The sequence below is a fragment of the Entelurus aequoreus genome, linkage group LG04, assembly GCF_033978785.1.
Source record: "Entelurus aequoreus isolate RoL-2023_Sb linkage group LG04, RoL_Eaeq_v1.1, whole genome shotgun sequence".
Taxonomy (NCBI): Eukaryota; Metazoa; Chordata; class Actinopteri; order Syngnathiformes; family Syngnathidae; genus Entelurus; species Entelurus aequoreus.
The window spans coordinates 43,225,476-43,248,066 of NC_084734.1; the positions used below are offsets into that span (position 1 = coordinate 43,225,476).

Genomic DNA, 22,591 nt, shown 5'->3' on the forward strand with positions numbered 1-22,591 from the left:
ATATTTTGTAACATTTTAACACATTCTGTATCCTATGAGCCTACTGTGGACAGGTGTTGAAAATGAGCGTTTTCTTGCTATAACACTTAAGACAGTGTATCTGATTTGTCCAATGTAACTGTTATGTCCATATTAAAAAAAAAAAAGAAGTTTTTTTTACTATTGTAATTGGAAGGGCTAGAGACTTTATTCATCCTGCAATGGGGAAATGATGCGGTTGCGTTAATGCATAGATACATAAAGTCCACAACAACAAGGTAAAAAAAAAAGAAAACAAGGGAAAAATCAATGAAAATAAAAGACATAAAATACATTAAAGGAGCACTGAGCTGATGCAACCAAGTGCCACTCCAGTGTTGCTGTCTCTACATACAGCTAAAGAAGTAAAACACAACAAACCAAAACATTAGCAATAAATAATACATATTGCAGGCCTCAAATTTTTACTTTTTAAGGTAAAGGCAAGTGTTTCCTTAAAGGAGGGCTCATAATTTAGGGAAAACATGATTTTTTTTTCGAGGCAGGGGCTCCAAAGCATGTGTGTGTGTGTGTGTGTGTGTGTGTGTGTATATATAAATAATCAAATGAAATAGAGGGTCGCAGAGGTGTGGACTCGAGTCACATGACTTGGACTCGAGTCAGACTCGAGTCATGAATTTGATGACTTTAGACTCGACTTGACAAAATGTAAAGAGACTTGCAACTCGACTTAGACTTTAACATCAATGACTTGTGACTTCACTTGGACTTGAGCCTTTTGACTTGACATGACTTGCTACTTTCCCCAAAACCTAAAGCTTAAAAAGTTATTTGGGAGCGCTCCGTAGCTTTCATTTTGTACGTGTCTGTCTATCAGCGTGTGTGCTGCGTGTCAGCGTGTGTGTTCTCAGTACAACAGCCAATCAAATTAGATCTACATTGTTTTCATCACACAGCATTGATCCAATCAAATTGCAGGACAACCAATGAACAAGAGTTGTCAAACAACGCGCCAGTGAGAAAGATTTATACCAAAGTTGGTTTCGTTCGGGTATAAAAACTACGACTTGGTCAACGAATTGCCGTATGCAAATCACGCAGTTCGAATATTACAGACGGAGACGTAACAACTTCCAACTTCGTTCGACATTTGAAGTTGCACAAAGAAGGGTAAGTTTTGAATGTAAGATAACGTTTATTGGCTTAGTAACATGACTTTTATTTGCTGTGTAGTTAAATCAGTGAGGCTGTAAACTCACTGCTAACGTCATAACCATAGACATCTTATAAGGGTACACAGCATCGAGCGCTACTGCCTACTGGCGCAGACGAGACGCGGGGCCGCCATCTTGGAGTGGTGATCCGCTCCACTCAGTGCAATTCATTTGGCAGGAGCAATGAACTGTCAACGCATTTAATTCATTTTACCTCACTGAATACCACTCATTTTCACACGCTTTTTTGTCATACGTGTAGCTATGATAACGGACACATGTTTTATTATTCATAGTTTGCATAACAGTAATAGAATATTCTTATACGCTATAAGTGACCAGACGTCCGAGATTAAAACTGGAAATATAATCCCAGAGAAGGGGGGAAAAAACGGTCAGCTATTTTTAAATTGAAGAAACAATACGATTACGTTATATATACATGCTACATAAACAATGTATGAATACATTAGATATCTATATATCTTATAGACCGTATCTCTGTTGCTGCAGCAGCAGAGAGTTTATTCTGTCGTGACACTTTGTATTGATATTTTGTATTACATTCTTCCCTTAAATGATCATGTTTACAGTGATTGTTATATATGTATTTTTTATGTATGTCGCTTTGGATAAAAGCGTCTGCCAAATACTTAAACATATATAAACACCTGAAAGTCTTTATATCAGCTAAAACCACCAATCTGTTTCACTGGATTCAGAATAAAACCAAATTCTGTCTTACCCAACAATGTTAGTATTTGAATATTGTTACTTGAAGACTTATTCCTGGTTACAATTATACTGTTAAGAAAGTATTGTCTTATATTTTGCCTAAAATGACAATGCATTATAATCAATGGCGGCGGGTGAATTGTGTTTTAGGTGGGGCAGAAAGTTTGTAAACCAGACCCCTGTAGGGGCGTCATCCTCCCCCAGAAGATTTATTTGTGATTTTCACATACAAATATTGAAGATCTTTGCTCCTTCTCAACTCTGTGGTAATGTTATTTTCATAAAATACAACCAATAGTACATTAATGTTAAATCTTACTTGTGAAAAGTAATCCCCCGATTCCTATTTTCAACAGTCCGCTCATTTGAGCAGGAAAACGCTGAACACCATCTTTGTTTTCTACCTGTCAACTGTCAGTTTAGGCTGCTCGCCGGCTCCTCATCACCACTTCAAGATGCAAATTGCTCGCGTCACAGCAACCAATATTGCGTCTACTTATAAGATGTTTATGTTTATAACGTAATTTCAAACACGGCAATATGTTGCGTCCACTGCAGTTTGCTACCTTATTCATACTTTTTGTCAAGTGATTTTTTAAGCAGGGTTGCATGAGGTACCTACACATAACATTACGTTAGTCAATGTATCACACACAGTAGCATAACGTTAGACGGCGGTCAGCAGCACCGCGTATTTTAGCCACCTACAAAAAGACAAACATAGTCAAATAAAGGTCAGTTAAAATATATACTATATTAAGAATATGTGTACGTATTGCATAGGGCCCTGACATCTAAAAAGTACAACTCTGTTCATTGTTATGTTCATGTATTTGTTATGTTTTTCATGTGTACGCACACATCAACACACATACAGTATGAGATGAGATCAATGAGATAAGGTAAGAACAGAATAGAAACTGCTGTGGAACTAGTTACAATGCAATATGCCATGGAAATACAATGTTAACACTTTTGTACAAATAAGTACAGTTGCACTTGTTTTTGCAAATGTGTTTATTCTGTAAAGGAATGAGTTAAATGTTTAAAATTGTTTAAACTATTAAAATGACTGGTTAATAGTGCTATTATGAATTGCAATGTCAGTACTATTTTCTTTCCTGCTATTTCAAATGCACTTGTTTTAATAAATAAATACAGCGGTTTAAAAGCATACACAATCTGTGTAAAAATATTAGTCTGTGGTCAAAAGGACTTGAAAGGACTCGAAACTCAAAATGCAGGACTTGTGACTTGACTTGAGACTTTTCAGTCTTGACTTTGGACTTGACTCGGGACTTGGCTGTCTTGACTCGGGACTTGACTCGAGACTTGAGGGCAAAGACTTGAGACTTACTTGTGACTTGCAAAGCAATGACTTGGTCCCACCTCTGGAGGGTCGTATAGTAAAGTTGTAGTAAAGTTGTGTAAGGCTGAAACGACGCGTCGACGTAGTCGACGTAGTCGACGTCATCGGTTACGTAAATACGTCGACGCCGTTTTTGTGCGGCGACCGTTGCATATTTACGTCACACTACCGTCATGGCGGAGCGCAAAGCAGACTGTGCGAGCGAGGGGAAAAACGCACGCCAAAAGTGGTCAAAAGTGTGGGAATATTTCAATACACAGCCTAATAATGTTGTTGTATGCACACTGTGTCGAACGGAAATGGCCTATCATAGCAGCACAACGGCTATGAACGAACATTTGAAAAGAAAACCATCAACTAGTCAATCGTCCGCGTTAGCATACGTTGTCATCATTACACAAAAACATGAATGTGTCATTTGTATCTGCTAGGGGTGTAACGGTATGTGTTGTGTATTGAACCGTTTCGGTACGGGGCTTTCGGTTCGGTACGGGGGTGTACCGAACGAGTTTCTAAGCTAAAGCTAACTTTAGCTGCTAAAGTCTTAACAAGTTGCTTTGCTCCTCTGCCTCTGTCTCAGCACGCAGCATTGTCCCACCCATACAACCATCTGATTGGTACACACGCAGCATTGTCCCACCCACACAACCATCTGATTGGTACACACGAAGCATTATCAGCCAATCAGCAGTGTGTATTCAGAGCGCATGTAGTCAGCGCTTCAGCGTGGAGCAGATAGGTGTTTAGCAGGTGAGCATCAGGCAGCGGACTCTCCCCAAATGATAATAAACACCTCCCAGTCAACTACTAGTAACATCACTATGAGCCCGTTGACTTACTAGAAACTTAAACTGCAGCTCAGCTCGCTCGCAGTCCTGGTTTGAGGTGAAGGCTAATTACCCCGCAGTTCCAGCCACATCGACCCCTTCTGAGCGCCTATTTTCAGCTGCTGGGAATATTGTAAACAAGAAAAGAAGCAAAGCAAGTAGACATGCTAACCTTTCTTCATTACAACTGTTAGTCACTCACTGGAATGAGTAGAATTGGTTATTGTGTACTGTGTTGGACTGGATGTTTATTTTGCACATTTTAAAAGCAATACTTAATGTTTACAGTGCTCCAGAATATTTAGATTGGCACTTTTTTGTATTGGATGTTTATCTTTATTTTTGCACATGTTAGCAAATAAGCAATACTTTCACTTTTGTTGAAATGTTTACACTGTTGTTACAGAATATTTCGTTTTGCACTTTTTTGTATTGGATGTTTATCTTTATTTTTGCACATTTTAAAGCAAAATAAGCAATACTTTTACTTTTGAAATGCTTATACTATTGCAGAATATTAAGATTTGCACTGGATGTTTACTTTTATATTTGCACATTAAAAAGCAAATAAGCTACTTTTAATTTTGTTAAATGTTAAAAGTTTTAAATGTTTACATTGTTATAGAATATTTTGTCATGTTGTTGTCAATGTTGACTGAGTGGCCATACTTTTTTTTTTGTAAATAAAAGCCATGCCTTTTGAAAAAACTGGCCTACTTTTATTTTTTCATCTTCATTTTAAATAAAATAAAATAAAAAATAATCGGTAAAAGGAAAAATAATCTATAGATGAATCGAAAAAATAATCTAAAGATTAATCAATAGAAAAATAATCGTTAGCTGCAGCCTTAAAGTTGTGTATACCCAAATATATAAAATGCCATGCAATTTTCATTCCATTATTGTTTACATCAGCGACTTATGTTCAACATTTACAAAAAGTACGTATACTGAAATGTTTTAACTAAGTTTTATTTAAAAAAACAAATAACACATTCAAAATGCTACGGTTGCAAAAACAAAACACGTTGCAGTGTATCTGCTAGGATTTGTTTTTAACACTAAGTTTTAAAAGTACGGTCAAGTAACAGCGGTCATTTAAAGCCGAAAACACAAACAGAAGTACATTTTGTGTCGTGTGCACACACTACTCGCTCTCACTGATAGCGCCCATGGCGTGGTGGGTAGAGCAGCCGTGCCAGAAACTTGAGGGTTGCAGGTTCGCTCCCCCCCTCTTGCCATCCAAATCACTGCTGTTGTGTCCTTGGGCAGGACACTTCACCCTTGCCCCCAGTGCCGCTCACACTGGTGAATGAATGATGGGTGGTGGTCGGAGGGGCCATAGGCGCGAACTGGCAGCCACGCTTTGGTCAGTCTACCCCAGGGCAGCTGTGGCTACAAATGTAGCTTACCACCACCAAGTGTGCATGAATGATGGGTTCTCACTTCTCTGTGAAGCGCTTTGAGTATCTAGAAAAAGCGCTATATAAATCTAATCCATTATTAATAATGTTATTGATTGATTGATTGAGAAGTTTATTGACATCTTAAAGAATTGAATCCATGTAATGCTTTAAAAAGGCAAATGGATGGCACAAAAAGCCAAAAGGCTTGTTTCCATTGTGGTCTATTATTAATAACGAGTATTTTTATGTAAATCATAAGTGTGACTATTAGAACGTTTGACAGACCAACGATGACAAGTTTCCATCATGCATTCAACTACAAGTTAATTTACCTTGCACTCGACGTGGAGTTGTGACTGCTGGTTCCGGAGTTGGCTTAACATGTTGAAGTGTTGCTTCCCTTCGTGGGGACTTTTTTCCTGCATTTTCTGGTGATGGGCTGACTCTCAATTATTTTACCTTCAACATGCTTTACCAATCCAATATTTGTCCAGACTTCAGATGTTGTCCGTTAACTAGGAGGGCAACATCTCAAGAGCGACGTCCGGCAGTTTATCACTATATCGTATACCCTTACATTCCTCGTCCGTTAACAAGTAAAAAGTCAAGAGCGGTCACGGCATGTTCTTGCCTTAAATGCTGGTCTTTTTTAGGGCATTACGGCAAATGACAAGGGAGATCGTTGTTGCAGTTGCCGTGGTTAAATTCGAGCTTTGATATTGCACATGTACGATTGCATCATGCATAGACAAACAACAAAACAAAAACACAAATTCAACACCCACATACTGTACGTGCTGGCCTCTGCAGTGATCTACACCATCGTCTGCTGGGGTGGTGGGGCTGCATGGCCATAGACAGAAACAGACCCAACATAGCAACGAACAGAGCCAACTCCATCCTAGGCTGTCCACTACCTCTCGGCCAATGTCCGGTTCTGTGTGGATGAGCGAGAATCTGAGAGAAAGAAGTGTCCGGTACATTCTCATTCAGCCAGAGCTTGATGAAGCTCGTCCATCCCAAGGCTAGTTTCGCAGCGCTGTCTCTTCCTCCGCATCTACTCTGGTCTCTCCATGCGAACTCCAGTGTGGCAGAGAGACACCAGCTGGTTTCCGATTCAAACATGGCCATAGTCAAAAAGCTCGCCTGAGGCAGAGCCAAAAGTTTAAAAAAAAACTAAACACAGCAGAAGTTGCGAAAATTACACCCCTTGTTGTTGCACAGTCCCAAAGGGGCCTGAACTAAAAAGAAAAAACATGGCACAACTTCAAGAATGCAAAAGGAGGATCCATAAGAGCACCAAGCTCCTTCAACCAGCAGTCACTCCAGCTGCACCAATCTTGAAGGGGAAACAATTATTCAGTCATTGTTATCAAAAATTGCACTTTATTAAATATTGAACATCTTGAAATTCTGATTTTTTCCCCCCACTTGTAAAAACTGAGTTGGGTGGTTTGTTTAGTTTTTTTGTTGTTGCTATCACATTCCAACAAATTGGGCATACTTGCTCATTGGTCCATGTTGATAGGTTCTTCTGGCTCACTCATTTGAAGTCAAAGTATTCCCACACCGTACATCTGGTTCTTCTGGCTCACTCATTTGAAGTCAAAGTATTCCCACACCGTACATCTGGCTTTGATATCATCTATTCATTCATCCATTTTCTACCGCTTGTCCCTTTCGGGGTCGCGGGGGGTGCTGGAGCCTATCTCAGCTGCGGAAGGCGGGGTACACCCTGGAAAAGTCGCCACCTCATCGCAGGGCCAACACAGATAGACAACATTCACACACTAGGGCCAATTTAGTGTTGCCAATCAACCTATCCCCAGGTGCATGTTTTTGGAGGTGGGAGGAAGCCTTTTTCTCCAAATGTTTGTTACTTATCGCCTTGCAGTGCTTCCAATTAGCAAGTTGCGAGGCTCTCTCTGTCCGTGCCGTGCGTCTTGTGTGTGTTTGCAAGCTAGCTGTAAAGCCACCAAGACAGGTTGTGGAAGACTGACAAGAGATTTCTGCTATTGAATAAATGCGCTCAGGTGCTGAGGGCGACTCATAGTGAACCCTCTTGTAACCTGATTAAAAGCGAGAAATGAAGAAAACAGGCTACATTTGTACAATGTAAATGATATAAATTTTGGCCACCAATAGCGCTTTTAATACTATCGTTATATCGTGATAATGCATGTTGGTAACACGTTCTAACCGTGTCCTGCAAATTTGACAGTGACGAGCGATCAACGCAATATAGCGTTCACTAGCAGCTAACATCCATTCACAGTGCAAAGCCACTTTTATGTGAGCAATCTTCGCCTCTATGGCGGAAAATAAACCGCGTTTCTTACAATTATCATAATCACTGAATGACAAGGAAGAGCTAAACATGCTACACTACACATCTCAGGAAGATATGCTAACCGCTAAACTGGAGCTATTAAATGTAGATACAAGTGGGCTGATAGATACAAATGTGAGAAGTAACGATACCAAGAATAGTATCATGTAAAGTCAATACTACAATGGTTAAATAGACACAATGGTTAAAAACATATTTTGTCAATTTTCTTGTTTACAAACTCAGGAAATTAGTCTCTGGACACAAGAGGACTTAAGCCTTTAAATCAGAGACAATAGTAGTAAATCATTAAAATATTTATTTTGATATGGTTTTACTGCCATTTTGTGTTTTTTCTCTGATTTTATTATTGTCATCAAAAATGCAATCATTCAATGATCTTAAAAATGTAAGTGTCATCATTAGTATGTATCATTGGTATTGGATCGATACCCAAATTTGTAGTATCACCCAAAACTAATGTAAAGTAGCCAAACAAACAAATTAATAAGTGCTTATTACATTTTAACAGAACTGTAGATAGAAACATGTTGGAACAGAAAGTCACCAGTAAATTAGCAAGAAGATTAATAATAATTTAAAACAACAATACAACCGAAAATTATGCAATGTGTTACCGTTTAATGTAGGCATTATTTTCAGGGACTCGCTTTCCACTTTTGCCAGAAAAATACAGCAAAAATAAGTGCAGGAAAAATACAACTCACTATAACGCTGAATTAGTGGTAGCCCTGTGCTTGTTTCTTTGCAATGAGATGCACAGCAGGTTACCATAAACCTGCTGGGGACTGCAGATGAAAATCAGCCTTTGGCTACAATCTGTCACATTTATATTTTATATGTTCATTAATGTGCATTGTATCATGTCACAAAGTTATAACAAATGGCAAGTTCCTATGAGGAGTTTTATTGTATATCTATAAACAAGCTTATTGGTGTGTCTAGTAGGACAGGCAAAAGTTAAGTGGGAGAAAATGCAGTCGTTCATAAATTATTTAGTGTTTCTGTGCAGCCCGGTGTAAAATGCGTCAGGTACCGGTCCCCGGACCGGTGGTTGGGGACCACAGGGATAGAACACACTTCATAGCCTCAATGCGTATTTTAGGGAGAATAGTTCAAATAAACAAGTATTTGCTATAACATTAATTATTTATTTTTAACAAATGCACATCATGATCAACATTGAAGTTGAACTTTTAGCATGTGTGCATGAATGAACAATGTCTCACTATTCGTCGTCACACAGATCATGCCACCCACACACACCAAAGCTCTCATGTGCGCTCCATTGTAGAGACCACGTGGAAACTATGTAGTTCAGGGCACTCCATACGGTCCAGCTTTTGTAAATTTTTATTCATTTAACAATCATTTTCATTTGTTTAACAATTAATCAAAGCAACAGAATATAAATCAAAGCTTTTTTTTGAATAAGTTAATTGTTGGAGCCATACTAATAATATATTGTGATGTACATCGTTATTGCAGGAGGCTGTAATATATATCACAATATAGATTTTAAGCCATATCGCCCATTGCAAACATGGAAATGGCAATTTATCAATTTATCAGGTAAATTTTCATTTATCGTTCGATTAATTGATTTATTGACTATTGATCCTGGCCCACTACTATATCATTAATCATTTTAGCCTGGTTGATTTTTATGCTGTGCTGTAAACGATGGAAGGATGCCCATGCAGTTCTAATTCTAATTATTGACCATGCCTTTGGTGTCCCTAGAAGGATATGAGCAGTGACGTGAGCAGTCCCAGCAGCCCGCGGCTCAGCCCGCCGTCCAAGCGGCTCCGAAGGCAAACCATGTCAGAGCCCAGCTCCAGCGATACCTCACCCTCGCCCCAGACCAAAGGCCAGAGGGTTAGCTGGGACCTCCCCACCTACCGCACCAGGTCAGTTGCCGATTGTTGTCACACCCGTCAGCGCTGTAAATGTCTGTATATGTTCTCACCATCAAATAAAGCCTAAAATCTAATCCTCCATTTTTTTCCCCGTTTTTTTCAGGTTGTCATCTCGTATAATGCAGAACGGACATGGTATAAAAGCATAAAAGAAACGACTTAAAATACATTATTCCTCTTGACTAAATGGTTTGTGTTTTGTATGCTGCAGCCCATATGGGCCACCGCAAGGAGGAGGGGGACCACTCCCACATGAACGGCCATGTGGAGCTGAAGAAGAGCTGCCGAGTAAGGAAGAGCCAATTTGAACACCTCAACCAGAGCCTGCTGTTCGACCAACTGGTCAACAGGTAAGCGGGAACTCCTATGCAACTCAGTCTCAGTTCAATACCAGCAGGCTAAAAGGGGACACGACGCCACCTATGGAAGTCGACAAACACACATACTGCTTCTCCAAGTCAAGCCTTGACCGAACGCCCACATCCTGTCGCGCATCTCCAAAGGCATCTTAACCTCATAACTTAGTGATTTATTATTATTATTGTGTGTTTCTCTGCACAGCACTGCTGAGGCTGTCCTCCAGGAGATGGACAACATCAGCAGCATCAGGCAGAACCGAGAAGTGGAACGTCTTCGCATGTGGACCAGAGACACAGAGGAGGTGCATACTAGAGATCAACCAATATGGTTTTTCAGGGCCGATACCGATTATAAGTACCGTATTTTTCGGACTATAAATCGCTCCGGAGTATACGTCGCACCGGCCGAAAATGCACAATAAAGAAGGAAAAAAACATATATACGTCGCATTTTTGGGGGAAATTTATTTGATAAAATCCAACACCAAGAATAGACATTTGAAAGGCAATTTAAAATAAATAAAGAATAGTGAACAACAGGCTGAATAAGTGTACGCCATATGACGCACAAATAACCAACTGAGAACGTGCCTGGTATGTTAACGCAACACATCATGGCAAGAGTCATTCAAATAACTATAACATATAGAACATGCTATACATTTACCAAACAATCTGTCACTCCCGATCGCTAAATCTGATGAAATCTTCCCTCCCCGGTGTCGCCTCTGGTATGCGCCGTTTCCTTTCTTTCTGCTGCTCGATCGCCGTTTTCTGCTGCATATTTCACTACGTCCGGCTTGTAATCTGCAGTATATGATTTCATTTTCGGTGCCATTTTAGTTCAGCCCTTCTCAGTTTTTATAAATTACCGCCAATGTTGAAATAATCCATTTTAATAGCTACGGATGTAGCAGGAGTTAGCATCCCATGAACCACAATGCACTTCTGCCATGACGCACAATGCACTTCTGCCATGACCCGCCCCCGCCGAATTCTTATTGGTTGACGTGTGTGACGATTGCTGACGTGTGTGTGACGATTGCGGACATTTGTTTCGTCTCTTACGCGAATGAGATAAACAATATTATTTGATATTTTACGGTAATGTGTTAATAATTTCGCACATAAGTCGCTCCGGAGTATATGTCGCACCCCCGTACAAACTATGAAAAAAACTGCGATTTATAATCCGAAAAATACGGTAGTCAAAAAGGCCAATAACCGATATTTGGAGCCAATATTTATTTGCAGTGAAATTGAGCTAAACATGAATAGTATACCTTTAGTAAACAGCTGGACAAGGTTTAAAATTGTGTTTTAAACATAATTTTTTAGGAAACGTCGGATCAGTAGCAATGTTGTAGTTAATTTAGCACCAAAAACTTCAAGGGATTTCACATAGCACTTTATAGGGCTCGAAAGGGCACGTGACTTCGCAATGCATTGTGGGTAATGGGTAACCATTTTTGCTGGATGTAGATTTTGTTTACATGACTGTACTGTACTCTCGGGAATGTGAGAGAGCAACAACAAACTGGATTATAATGGATCGTAAAAAATTAAACACTCAAGGGACCGCACTGAGACAAACTGTACCCTATTTCAAAGGCTTGCTATCATGAACAAATACGTTAAATTGGTGGAACTGATTCATATGAGCGTGTCCAATGGACAAGAGATTTGAAAGAGCTGCCATCATTGTCAAAGCCAAACTTGTATATATTTCGTCAACTAAGTCAGCTTTTATATCGGGGAAGAATTTCAGATGGCATAGTCTGTTAAGGTTTATTGTCCTCCATTCAAATTGTGCAAAATCTACAGCTTTCATCCCTTGTGAATAAATGTGAGTGATGGTGCCCAGTCTCATTTCATAGTAGGTTTCCCAGACAAAACAAGCCCAACATTACTTTTAAATACTTTGTGATCACTGTGCTACTTCTTCGAAAATAATACTAAATGTGTTTGCTTACCCAAGACTAAAAGTAAACAGACAACTTGCTTTCTTTCAAAATACTGTCTGTTGTTTGTGGCCCACAGCTAGCTGCTTGGCTAACGCTAACAGTTTACTAAATGCTATGTGTGAAACAGAATAAATCCTGCTTTGATTTAAATTTGCCAATCTGAAAATGCCGCAAACACATCAACATGTACCAGGTGATGGCGTTAAAGGTAGGGTTGGGTATCGTTTGAATTCGAACGATTCCGATTCCGATTCTTTGTTTCGATTCCGATTCCTGACGATTCTCGATTCCGATTCTTCTTGTACCATGCCGGGATCAATGTGTTTGACAGGTAGTCCCTGGAAGGTGGTATGTATTTTGGGTTGAGAGTTTTCACCATATCCCTGCAAACATAAACAAACATGTAATGTTGCTGTTACTGTTTAGCCCAGTATCAATTAGCTTAGCTCTAACGTTATTGCTTAACTAACCTAAATGTTGGAGATTCCACCTCTGAAAAGGGATGCAGTCTTTTGACTATGTGTGCAGTGACCTTTCTGTGGCACTCTTCCGTCTGTGGCACCGTCATCTTCCCCATTGCCGCTACGGTGAACGGAGTACGCTGAGCACATCGCGGAGCCCGGCTAGCAGGTTGTAAATTGTCTATGAAAAAATACGCGGGCTAATTTGTTAGCTGCCTCAACGTTGGCGCAAAACACATTATTTATTGCATATATATTGTTTTACTTACCGGATTCGGACTGCAGTGCAGTCACCGAGGTGCCAGGCTGCGCGTCGGAGGCAGAGGAGGACGGTCGGCGCAGCGCGTCGAAGACGGAACACGCATTTATTTGTACTCCATGAACTCGGAGGTGCTTCATCATGTTCGACGTGCACCCTCCTAAGCACGAAACAGTCCTGTCGCATGTGTTACATTTCGCCGATATTTAATTTTTTTTAGTAAAATAAAGCCACACTTTCGACCGCCGACGCCCGCTATCCATGCTTGACTGACTCGCTCGGCTACATAGACTCGGCTATGCTAACACTTCCGGTGGTGGGCGCTTCTTCGTTGGTGTTCAGCGGCTTCTTCTTCCGGTCGGCAGACTTATTCTTTTTTTCCGGTCGGCGGACTGGGTATCGAAACTAGGAATCGAAATTTAAACATTTGAACGATTCCGGGAGAATCGGAAAGTTAGTCCCGGTTCCAATCGATACTCTATACTCGATACCCAACCCTAGTTAAAGGTCATGTTTGGTGGTCTCACGGCTGCTATCCATGCTATTCGCGGTCTCTTTATTAGATTCATAACCCGACTGCCTTCGGCTTTGCTTTCACGCTGGAAATGAAAACAGAAAATATAAAAACCAGTTTATGGATTTGATACATTGTAAGGTTTCCTCGTTAGGAACCTTGAAATATTTGTTGGTTGTAAGGTTGAATTTTATTTTGAACATGTATATATGTACTGTATGTGATGTACGATACATCACATAATTTACATACTTTCATTTGACTTTACAACATGTCCCAAAAGGTGTAGGAGGAAACATTTATTTAATCCTACCCTCTTCATATGTTCACTTCCTGTTCTGAATTTGTAACACAAAATGGATAGATGGATGGATTTCAAATGGTATGGTTGATATGAAATATATGATTTAGAAATATGGCAAACATTTAAAATAAAATTAATTTTGGACTCCTTCATGTAGCTTATAGGTAAGACATTTTTCAAGCTGGTTGACGACATTTCTTCTTCAATGTTACAGAAATGAGCGGCTGCCTGCTCGTCTTTACTTATTATAGAAGTCTCTTATTTGTCAATTTACACAAAATGTGGATTTTTGGCAGAGATATATTTTCTGTCATCTTCATCCATCTTTGTCGTGTTGTAACTTGATTTAATCACGAAACAAAAACTTGCTGCGCTCTTTATTTGGCCCATGCACGCTGCGAGTGTTGCAAACGGAAGCTTGTGATGCGCTGCAGTAGCAATAACACACAAAACGGAAGGAAGCTGAGCAGAAAGGAGCACTGGTTATTACTACTAACTGGTTATTAGGGTTGTGAACGATAAACCGATGCGACCGAGTATTCGGTTCAACAAGTGAGCGATTAGATTGCATCGGTATGTGTGAATGATCGAGGGTTAGTTCTTTGTTTCTTTAGGTGGGTTTATTGTAGGCAGTTTTCATGAACGTCCACTCAGTGCGGCAACATCACACAACAACAACAGACACGTTTTTGTCCTACCGTAAAGCAAGTCGTCTGCCGTAAACATCAATGTTGTGACACTCTCAAACAGGGCAACACTGCCATCTAGTGTACATGCATATGTGACATCTCCCTTCTTTTCAAGTTATATCAAATAACTGCAAAGTGTATCTTAACAGGTAATAATAGCTCAATTGAAATGAACAATATTACAATTGTGATGCCACATCATTGTCTAATACTTTCAAACCGCAAGTGGGCTATGTAACAGTAAATTCAAATCTGTAAAAATAGGTCTAAGTTGCAAATAACTCAAAGTGTACTTCTTTTGTCGCAATAAAAATGGAAGCAATTACTCTTATCAAAATGTACAGAAGCTACATAACTGTTACACAAATGTTCCGTAAAACATAACTCAATGTGCATTCTCAAAGTAAACAGATGATTGTGTCATCTCTCTTCTTCTTCTTCCCCCCCAAAGGCCTTAGGTGTTTTTTTTTTTCACCCCATTGTCCAATGTGAAACACCCAAAACACTTCTCTACAAGTCCAGTTTAGCGGCTGGCTTACTGACACGGCCAGACCTGGTCAAAACATGTCCTGGTGTTTGTGTTGGGGTTGTCAGCTCACTTGGATTGGGGCAGCTATCCTCTGTAACGGTGGCACACAGTGATTGAGAAATCATCTCACCACTCTCATTGGTGTGCACAGGTGGGGTAGTCTTTTCCGGCTCGGGGATTGGTTGTGCCCGAAGATGAAGTCTGTTACGCCGCAGCACTGCTCCTCCCTGTGTATTGACGATATAAGATCTCGGAGTAATACTTTCTTTTGAGACAACTGCTGGCGTCTTCCAAGATTTTTCGTTGTCCAGCTTGATGTAGACATTATCTCCCGGCTGTAGAGCAGGAAGATGTCTGGCACCATGACGGAGATTGTAATAGAAGGCTTGTTTAGTCTTCTCTTTAGCATCCTTTTGCTTGACAGTCTTTCTGTTGGGCCATTTAGGTTGCAGATTTTTCTCGTGCGTAGGGAGAGTTGTTCGGATCTTCCTCCCCATCAGCAGTTCTGCTGGGCTAACTCCTGTGGTAGTGCAGGGAGTCGAACGATAGCACATGAGAGCTATCAGTGGATCGTCCTGTCGGAGGATTCTCTTTGCTGTCTGCACTGCTCTTTCTGCATGTCCGTTTCCTTGAGGGTGGTGAGGACTAGACGTAATGTGTCTGAAGTCCAGTTGTCGCGCCACCTCCTGGAATTCCGCACTGGAAAATTGAGGTCCGTTGTCACTCACCACCTCGTCCGGGATACCAAACCTAGCGAAGGTTGCTTTCAGTCTCTGAATGACCTGAGCGCTGGTTGTTGATGGTAGATGCAGGATTTCCAGGTACCGTGAATAGTAATCAGATATCACCAGATAATCGTGCTTGTTGTGTTCGCAAAGGTCAAGAGCTATTCGTTTCCATGGACGGTCTGGCAGGGGTGTGGAGATGAGTGGCTCCTTCTGCTGAGCTCGCTTCTGCTCCTGACAGGTCCTGCACGACTCTACAATGTTCTTAAGTCCTACAGAGCGTCCTGGCCACCAAACCGATGTTTTGGCCCTTTCTCTGCACTTTGTGAGCCCTTGATGTCCATCGTATATTTTCTGCAAAATATCTGCTCTTAATAACTTTGGAATAACAATTCTGTTTCCTCGTGTGACCAAGCCATCAGCCTCTGATAGTTCATTTTTCACTTTTAGAAAGTCTCTGGCACACGGTGGGACATTAGCAATGTGTTCTGGCCATCCTGACCTGATTAGTTTGATGACAGCCTGTAGCTGGCTGTCGGCCATTGTTGCTGTCCTGATGCTCTCCATTCTGGTTGGAGATGCTGGGATGCCCTGCATCACTGTGGCTACGTAGCACGCCACATCATCCCGAGTGTCAGTCTCTCCTTTTGTGTGCGTTTGTGGGCTACGAGACAGGGCATCTGCAACTACAAGAGTTTTCCCTGGCACATATTCTGCTACCGGTTTGTACCTCAGGAGTCTCATCAGTAACCGCTGACATCTTAAAGGAACATTGTCCAGACTTCTATTGTTGACAAGCGGTACTAATGGTTTGTGATCGGTCTCAAGCCTGAACTGATCCAAGCCGCAAACATACTTGTCAAATTTTTCACAGGCCCATACACCAGCCAGATACTCTTTCTCGATCTGGGCGTAACATGTTTCGGCTTCAGTGAGACGTCTGGAGCAGTAGGCTACTGGCTTCCACTCCTCTCCATGGAGTTGGAGCAGTACGCCCCCCAGGCCATAACTACTGGCGTCGGCGGACACAGCTGTGGGCTTAGCAACATCGTAGAAGGAAAGAACCGGTGCTGTGGTCAGCATCTCCTTAATGTTCTCAAATGCTGCCTGCTGTGTGTGGCTCCAGGTCCAGATGTTCCTGCTTTTCAAAAGCTCATATAATGGTTGACCTATTGTAGATAGGCTAGGAACATACCTCCCCAGGTAGTTCACCATGCCCAGAACTCTTTTAAGCTCCTGGACATTTCTTGGTGGGGCCAGCTGTCGAATGGCCTCAACTTTGTCAGGGTCGGGTCTGACCCCTGACTGATCGATGAGGTGTCCCAAAAAACGTAGTTGGCTTTGTCTGAGGGAGCATTTGTCTTTATTGAGCTTCAAGCCTGCTGATTCAACACGTTGAAGTACCTTTTCAAGTCTAATGACATGCTGTTCCATCGAGGTCCCATAGACCAGGATGTCGTCCATAAAAACTTCAACACCTTCCAGCCCTTGCAGCGTGTCCAGCATTTTTCGCTGGAAGATTTCCGGTGCGCTGGTGATCCCGAATGGTAATCTCTTAAAACAGTATCTGCCAAACGGTGTAATAAAAGTTGTTAGCTTGCAGCTGTCTGAGTGCAGCGGGATCTGCCAGGTAGGTAAAATATAACGCTCTCTTTTGACTGAATCCTTAAGCCGTTTCAAGTCCACACATATCCTGGCTTTGCCAGTGTTCTTCTTCAGAACAGGTACCATTGGTGCACACCATTCAGTCGGCTGTGTTACTGGCTCTATGATGCCGTTATACTCCATCCTGTGTAGTTCATCTTTGACTTTTTGTAATATTGGGAAGGGCACACGTCGTGCGGAATGAACAGCATACGGTTGGGCACCATCTTTCAGCTGTATTCTAACTGATTCAGTGTTTAGTGTGCCATGCTCACCGTAAGCTTGCTGATGTCCTGTGGTGGTGTGTGTCACTTCGTCGACTCGTCGCACCAAGTTCATTCTTACTGAAAGGGACCGGCTGAGTAGATTGTTGACACTACTGCCGCGCACCACGTATGCTTTAAAGGGGTAATCCTTCCCTTTGTAGCTAACTGTTGCTTTAAATCGGCCCAGACACAACAGTTCACCTCCTGGGCTGTCCAGAGGAATGTCAGCAGGTTCCAGTGCTCTCAGTGGGGTGAGTGTGTGAAACGCATCCTCACTTAATACACTGACATCAGCTCCTGTGTCAATTTTAAATTCCATTGGGATAGAATCCACCTGTAGTTGAACAGTCCACTGTTCTTTCTCATCTCCACTGCACACTGAACCTAAGAAATAGGATGTCTGTTCAACATGCCCAGTTTCTGTGACTTCATTCACTGACTTGTTGCTGTTGCGACACAATCTGGCCCAATGTCCGATTTTATGGCAGTTGTGGCAAGTAGCTTTTCTTGCAGGGCATTTTCCCTCTCTGCCATGCTCAGCTTTCCCGCATTTTCCACATTTATTTTCATTCCCCCATTTTCTGTCTTTTGTCTTGCCTTGTTGTTGTTTCCAATGATGTTGTTGTTTGTAACGCACCTCCTGTACTGAACCCATCTTGTCTCCCTGCAGGTTTACTTGTGCCGCAACCTCCTCTGACTGCCTGACGGTCTGTATTGTCAGTGCGAGCGTTAGGTCCGCCATTAGCTGTAGCCTGCGTGAGAGCTCCTTGTCAATTATCCCGACAACAATACGGTCGCGGATATTTTCATCCCGGCAGGCACCGAACTCACAGTGCTTTGACAGATCGTACAGGGATCTGATAAAACACTCTACCTTCTCCCCAGGCCGCTGGACACGCTGGTGAAAACATGCTCTCTCATGGATAATATTCCTCCTCGGGAAAAAATACTCGTCAAACTTTTTCACCACGCGGTCAAAGTTGTTTCTATGTCCGTCTTCGGCAAAGGTGAACGATTTATATATATTTTCTGCTTCGTTGCCCATTGCATAAATCAGGCAGCTCACCTGCACGTCACCATCCTCATTGTTGAGTTTCGATGCGAGTCTGTATCGCTCAAAGCGCTGTCTCCAGTCGAGCCATTCTGTCGGCTTGTCAAAGGCAAAACTCGCTGGGGGATTAAACTTCGCCATGTCGTCTATTTCCGTCTTAAATTGAACTTCGTGACTCACGGACCACTTCTGACACCATGTGAATGATCGAGGGTTAGTTCTTTGTTTCTTTAGGTGGGTTTATTGTAGGCAGTTTTCATGAACGTCCACTCAGTGCGGCAACATCACACAACAACAACAGACACGTTTTTGTCCTACCGTAAAGCAAGTCGTCTGCCGTAAACATCAATGTTGTGACACTCTCAAACAGGGCAACACTGCCATCTAGTGTACATGCATATGTGACAGCAGACTCCTCAATCAATGCGAATAATCCATGAATTCCTAGCTGAATCGGTTATAGAGTCATGGATCGGTTATCGCGAGACTTTGCATGGGTTGGCTAGATTACAATATGCGTCAGCGTCTCTAAAACAACGCGAGAGCTGAAGCTACTCGCCAAACGCGGTAGCCGCCTAGCTGGTATTAGCACGAGTGATAAACAAGAGACAACACGGAAAATGAATGTGGAGGAGAACGAAAGCGTCAGTCTGACCGAAGGTGATAATGGACCGAGAAAGATGTTCAAAAAACCCCACTACAGTGGTGGAAAGAGCAGCAGGACTTGCCACTGCTGTCATCTCTGGCTAAAAGATGCTGCATCCCGGTGTTGTGCCGGGAAACTCACCCCTGCCGTAAAATGCACCCCCTGACGCGGGAGCGCGCTGACGTCACTCGTCTCGAAAAGTATATCTAAACTCTGCTGTAATGACCGAAGTGGCTGAAATCGCCTCTTTCGGCATAAAAAAGTACATAAAGTGAAATAATCCAAGTTTTCTTTACTTGTGGATGGATTACAAATTGTGAGCCTTTAATGATTTCGTCGTCATTCAAGTGGCTGAAATCGCCTCTTTCGGCATCAAAAAGTACATCAAGTGAAACACACGGAATCTGAACGTGTGTTCAGTACTGCGGGAGACATTGTTTCCACAAAACGTAGTCTGCTCAAACATGAGCATGTGGATCAGTTGATTTTCCTTAAAAAAAATCTGCCCTCCAAAAAAACAGAGGACAGTGATGATGAAAATGCACAGGCATAGTGTAGTGAACTACTGCTTTTTGACCTGGGAAACGGTACCTCTCACACAGTAGTTAGATTTTTCTTTTTACATATGTATTTATTTTCTCTATTCTTTTACACAAAGCACTTGTCACTGTGCTAATTGTTGCCACATTTTGAGATGTGTACTAGGTGTGTAACTTGTTTACATTGTAATGTTGCACCTTTGTTACCTACCTCTAGTGTTCATTGTTACCTACCTCTAGTGTTCAAAACACTATATGCTCAGGTTGAAATATTGAATCTTTGTTACCTACCTCTAGTGTTCATTGTTACCTACTGTTATAAGGTGCGGTGCATTATAAAGATGACAAGAGTCCTGCTGTGTCTCAGTACCGTGTATTCAGGCTGCATGCAGGCAGTACAACGGAGGTAAACACACGTGACGCAGGGATATGTTATAGGTGAGGTCACCGTGGCTGCCACAGGGTGGCGCAGTATGTCAATACAATCACCCTGTAACATCTCCCTTCCTTTAGTAAAGTATCCACACTGGAACAATGCTGCCTGTAAATCAACTGTAGACCCTCAACATACTAGTAACACCAGATTCAACCTCAGATAGCAAAACCTGGTTCAACATCCAATATCAGATATCAAATATATAGCAATAGAACGTAACACTACATAGTAGCAGGATAAGAACACACCTGTCATCAAATCACCGTCAATCAGAACATCACTTTTTTTTGGATTGTTACAACACTCACTTCCTTTTTTTTTTTTTTTTTTTTTTTTTTTGACAAATTTCACAGCCCATGTGTGTTTGAAAGTGCAAACAGTCCATGCATGTTTTATTCGAGTGTATGTCAGTGTGTGTCTGTGTCAGGGGTCGGCAACCCGCGGCTCCAGAGCCGCATGCGGCTCCTTGACCACTCTGATGCGGCTCAGCTACATACATGCCGACCCCACCGATTTTCCCAGGAGATTTATGGATGTCAGTGTCTCTCATAGATTACTCCCAGGGAAAAAATAATCCTATTTACACTCTAATTACTATATAAAGGGCGTGCCCTAATTGCACTGCAGTAATTGTCCTCTATAGCATTTACATACAGTGTGCCAGTCCAGCCACATGTTGCATGTTGTTATTACTTGCACACACAGGAGACAGCAAAGCATACTTACTCATCAGCCACACAGCTTACACTGACGGTAGCCGTATCAAACAACTTTAACATTGTTATGTTACAAATATGCGCCACACTGTGAACCCACACCAAAAAAGAATGAAAAACACATTTCTGGAGAACATCCCACTGTAACACAACATAAACACAACACAACCATTACCCAGAATCCCATGCAGCCCTAACTCTTCCGGTCTACATTATACACCCCCCGCTACCACCAAATCCCCCCACACATCAACCCCCCTCTCCGTGCGTTGGTTGAGCGGAAGAGTTAGGGCTGCATGGGATTCTGGGTATTGGGTACCGTCAGTGTAAGATGTGTGGCTGCTGAGTTAGTAGCCTTGCTGTCACTTACGTGAGCAAGCTAAGGCTGCATCCCACTTGTGGTCGAGCAGGTACACTGATAGGTCAGACTGTAGAGGGCGCCAAATGCAGTGTCATCACGCTCTGATAATCGGGAGTCTCCCGGGAAAAATGAGAGGGTTGGCAAGTGTGACGTTATCAAGCGACATTCATTCAAAACTCGCGGGCTGCACTAACATAAAATTTCCACATTAAAGTGCGTGCCGGTGCGTGTGTCTGAGACCCCTAGTTAACATAGCTCAAAGCATGTAAGCTTTGTATGCGGTGTTTTTCATTTTAAATTTTAAAATTTTTTTTGTGGCTCCCATTACTTTCTTTAATTTGTGAAACTTGCCAAAATGGCTCTTTGAGTGGTAAAGGTTGCCGACCCCTGGTCTGTGTGTATGTGTGTGTGTGTGTGTGTGCGTGGCACAGTCCATGTGTGACCTAGAGGTCAAGTCTGTCAGGAGGCTTAATCAGCCTCCCACTCCGGGAGAAAGTCCGGCCCTGTAGCACACGGCGCGGTGTGTCTCTGGCCTGCGGAGAAGACGGCGGTGACCTTGGGGCCGGGGAAGACCTTGGAGACCCCCCAGCACCGCCAACACTGTCTCTGTTGCCACCTCCACTCGCAGGCTGTTCTGGGGTCAATTCTGGTCGAGCCAGCGGTTGGGCAGGGGTTGCCTCGGCCGGTCGAAGATCAATTCTGTTGCGTCGATATGTGGTCCCCTCTACGTCGACCAGATAGGACCGAAGTCCCAACTGCTGCAGGCACACCCCTCTCCTCCATCTGCCCGTCCTGTCTCCCGGGAGCGGCTTCATTCTGACGGGCTGGCCGACGTTCAGCTCCGGCAGATCCCTCGCCGATTTGTCATACACTAACTTCGCCGCCTGATGCTTCCCCCTCAGCTTGTCGGAAACCCCTGTGATGACCTGCGGTGCAAGGAGCTGGTCGGCCACCGGAAGAAGTGTTCTCAGCCTTCGTGACATGAGCCGCTGTGCTGGGCTGCAATTTATGCCCTCAGTGGGCGTGTTTCGCCAATGCAGAAATGCCTTCCAGGGGTCCTCTTTGGCACGGTCCGCCTTTTTGCACAAGCCTTTCACAATCTTTACTGCTGACTCTGCTTTGCCATTAGCTTTTGGGTGCCGGTGAGGACATGACATGTTCGAAGCCCCACTCCCTTGCAAATGCACTACACGCAAACTGGCTTCCCCCATCTGAAATGGCTCTGTCCGGGACGCATTAACGTGCAAACTGTGCCTTGATTCGTCGGATTGTGGTGTCGGCCGACAAGTCAGGGAGCAGGTCGATCTCCCAGAAGTCAGAGTAGTGGTC

General features: G+C 42.6%; 1 protein-coding gene across 4 annotated transcripts in view; it reads left to right on the forward strand.

The window, feature by feature from the left end:
• The window catches only part of atad2b (ATPase family AAA domain containing 2B), a 152,732-nt gene that overhangs the window by 6,007 nt on the left and 124,134 nt on the right, over positions 1 to 22,591 (forward strand). For all 4 annotated transcript variants that reach the window (XM_062044939.1, XM_062044940.1, XM_062044942.1 and 1 more), the window contains exons 2-5: positions 9,624 to 9,790; positions 9,903 to 9,934; positions 10,011 to 10,149; positions 10,361 to 10,460. In XM_062044939.1, coding sequence (XP_061900923.1) covers positions 9,624 to 9,790; positions 9,903 to 9,934; positions 10,011 to 10,149; positions 10,361 to 10,460 — 438 coding nt within the window. The remainder of the gene's footprint in view (positions 1 to 9,623; positions 9,791 to 9,902; positions 9,935 to 10,010; positions 10,150 to 10,360; positions 10,461 to 22,591) is intronic.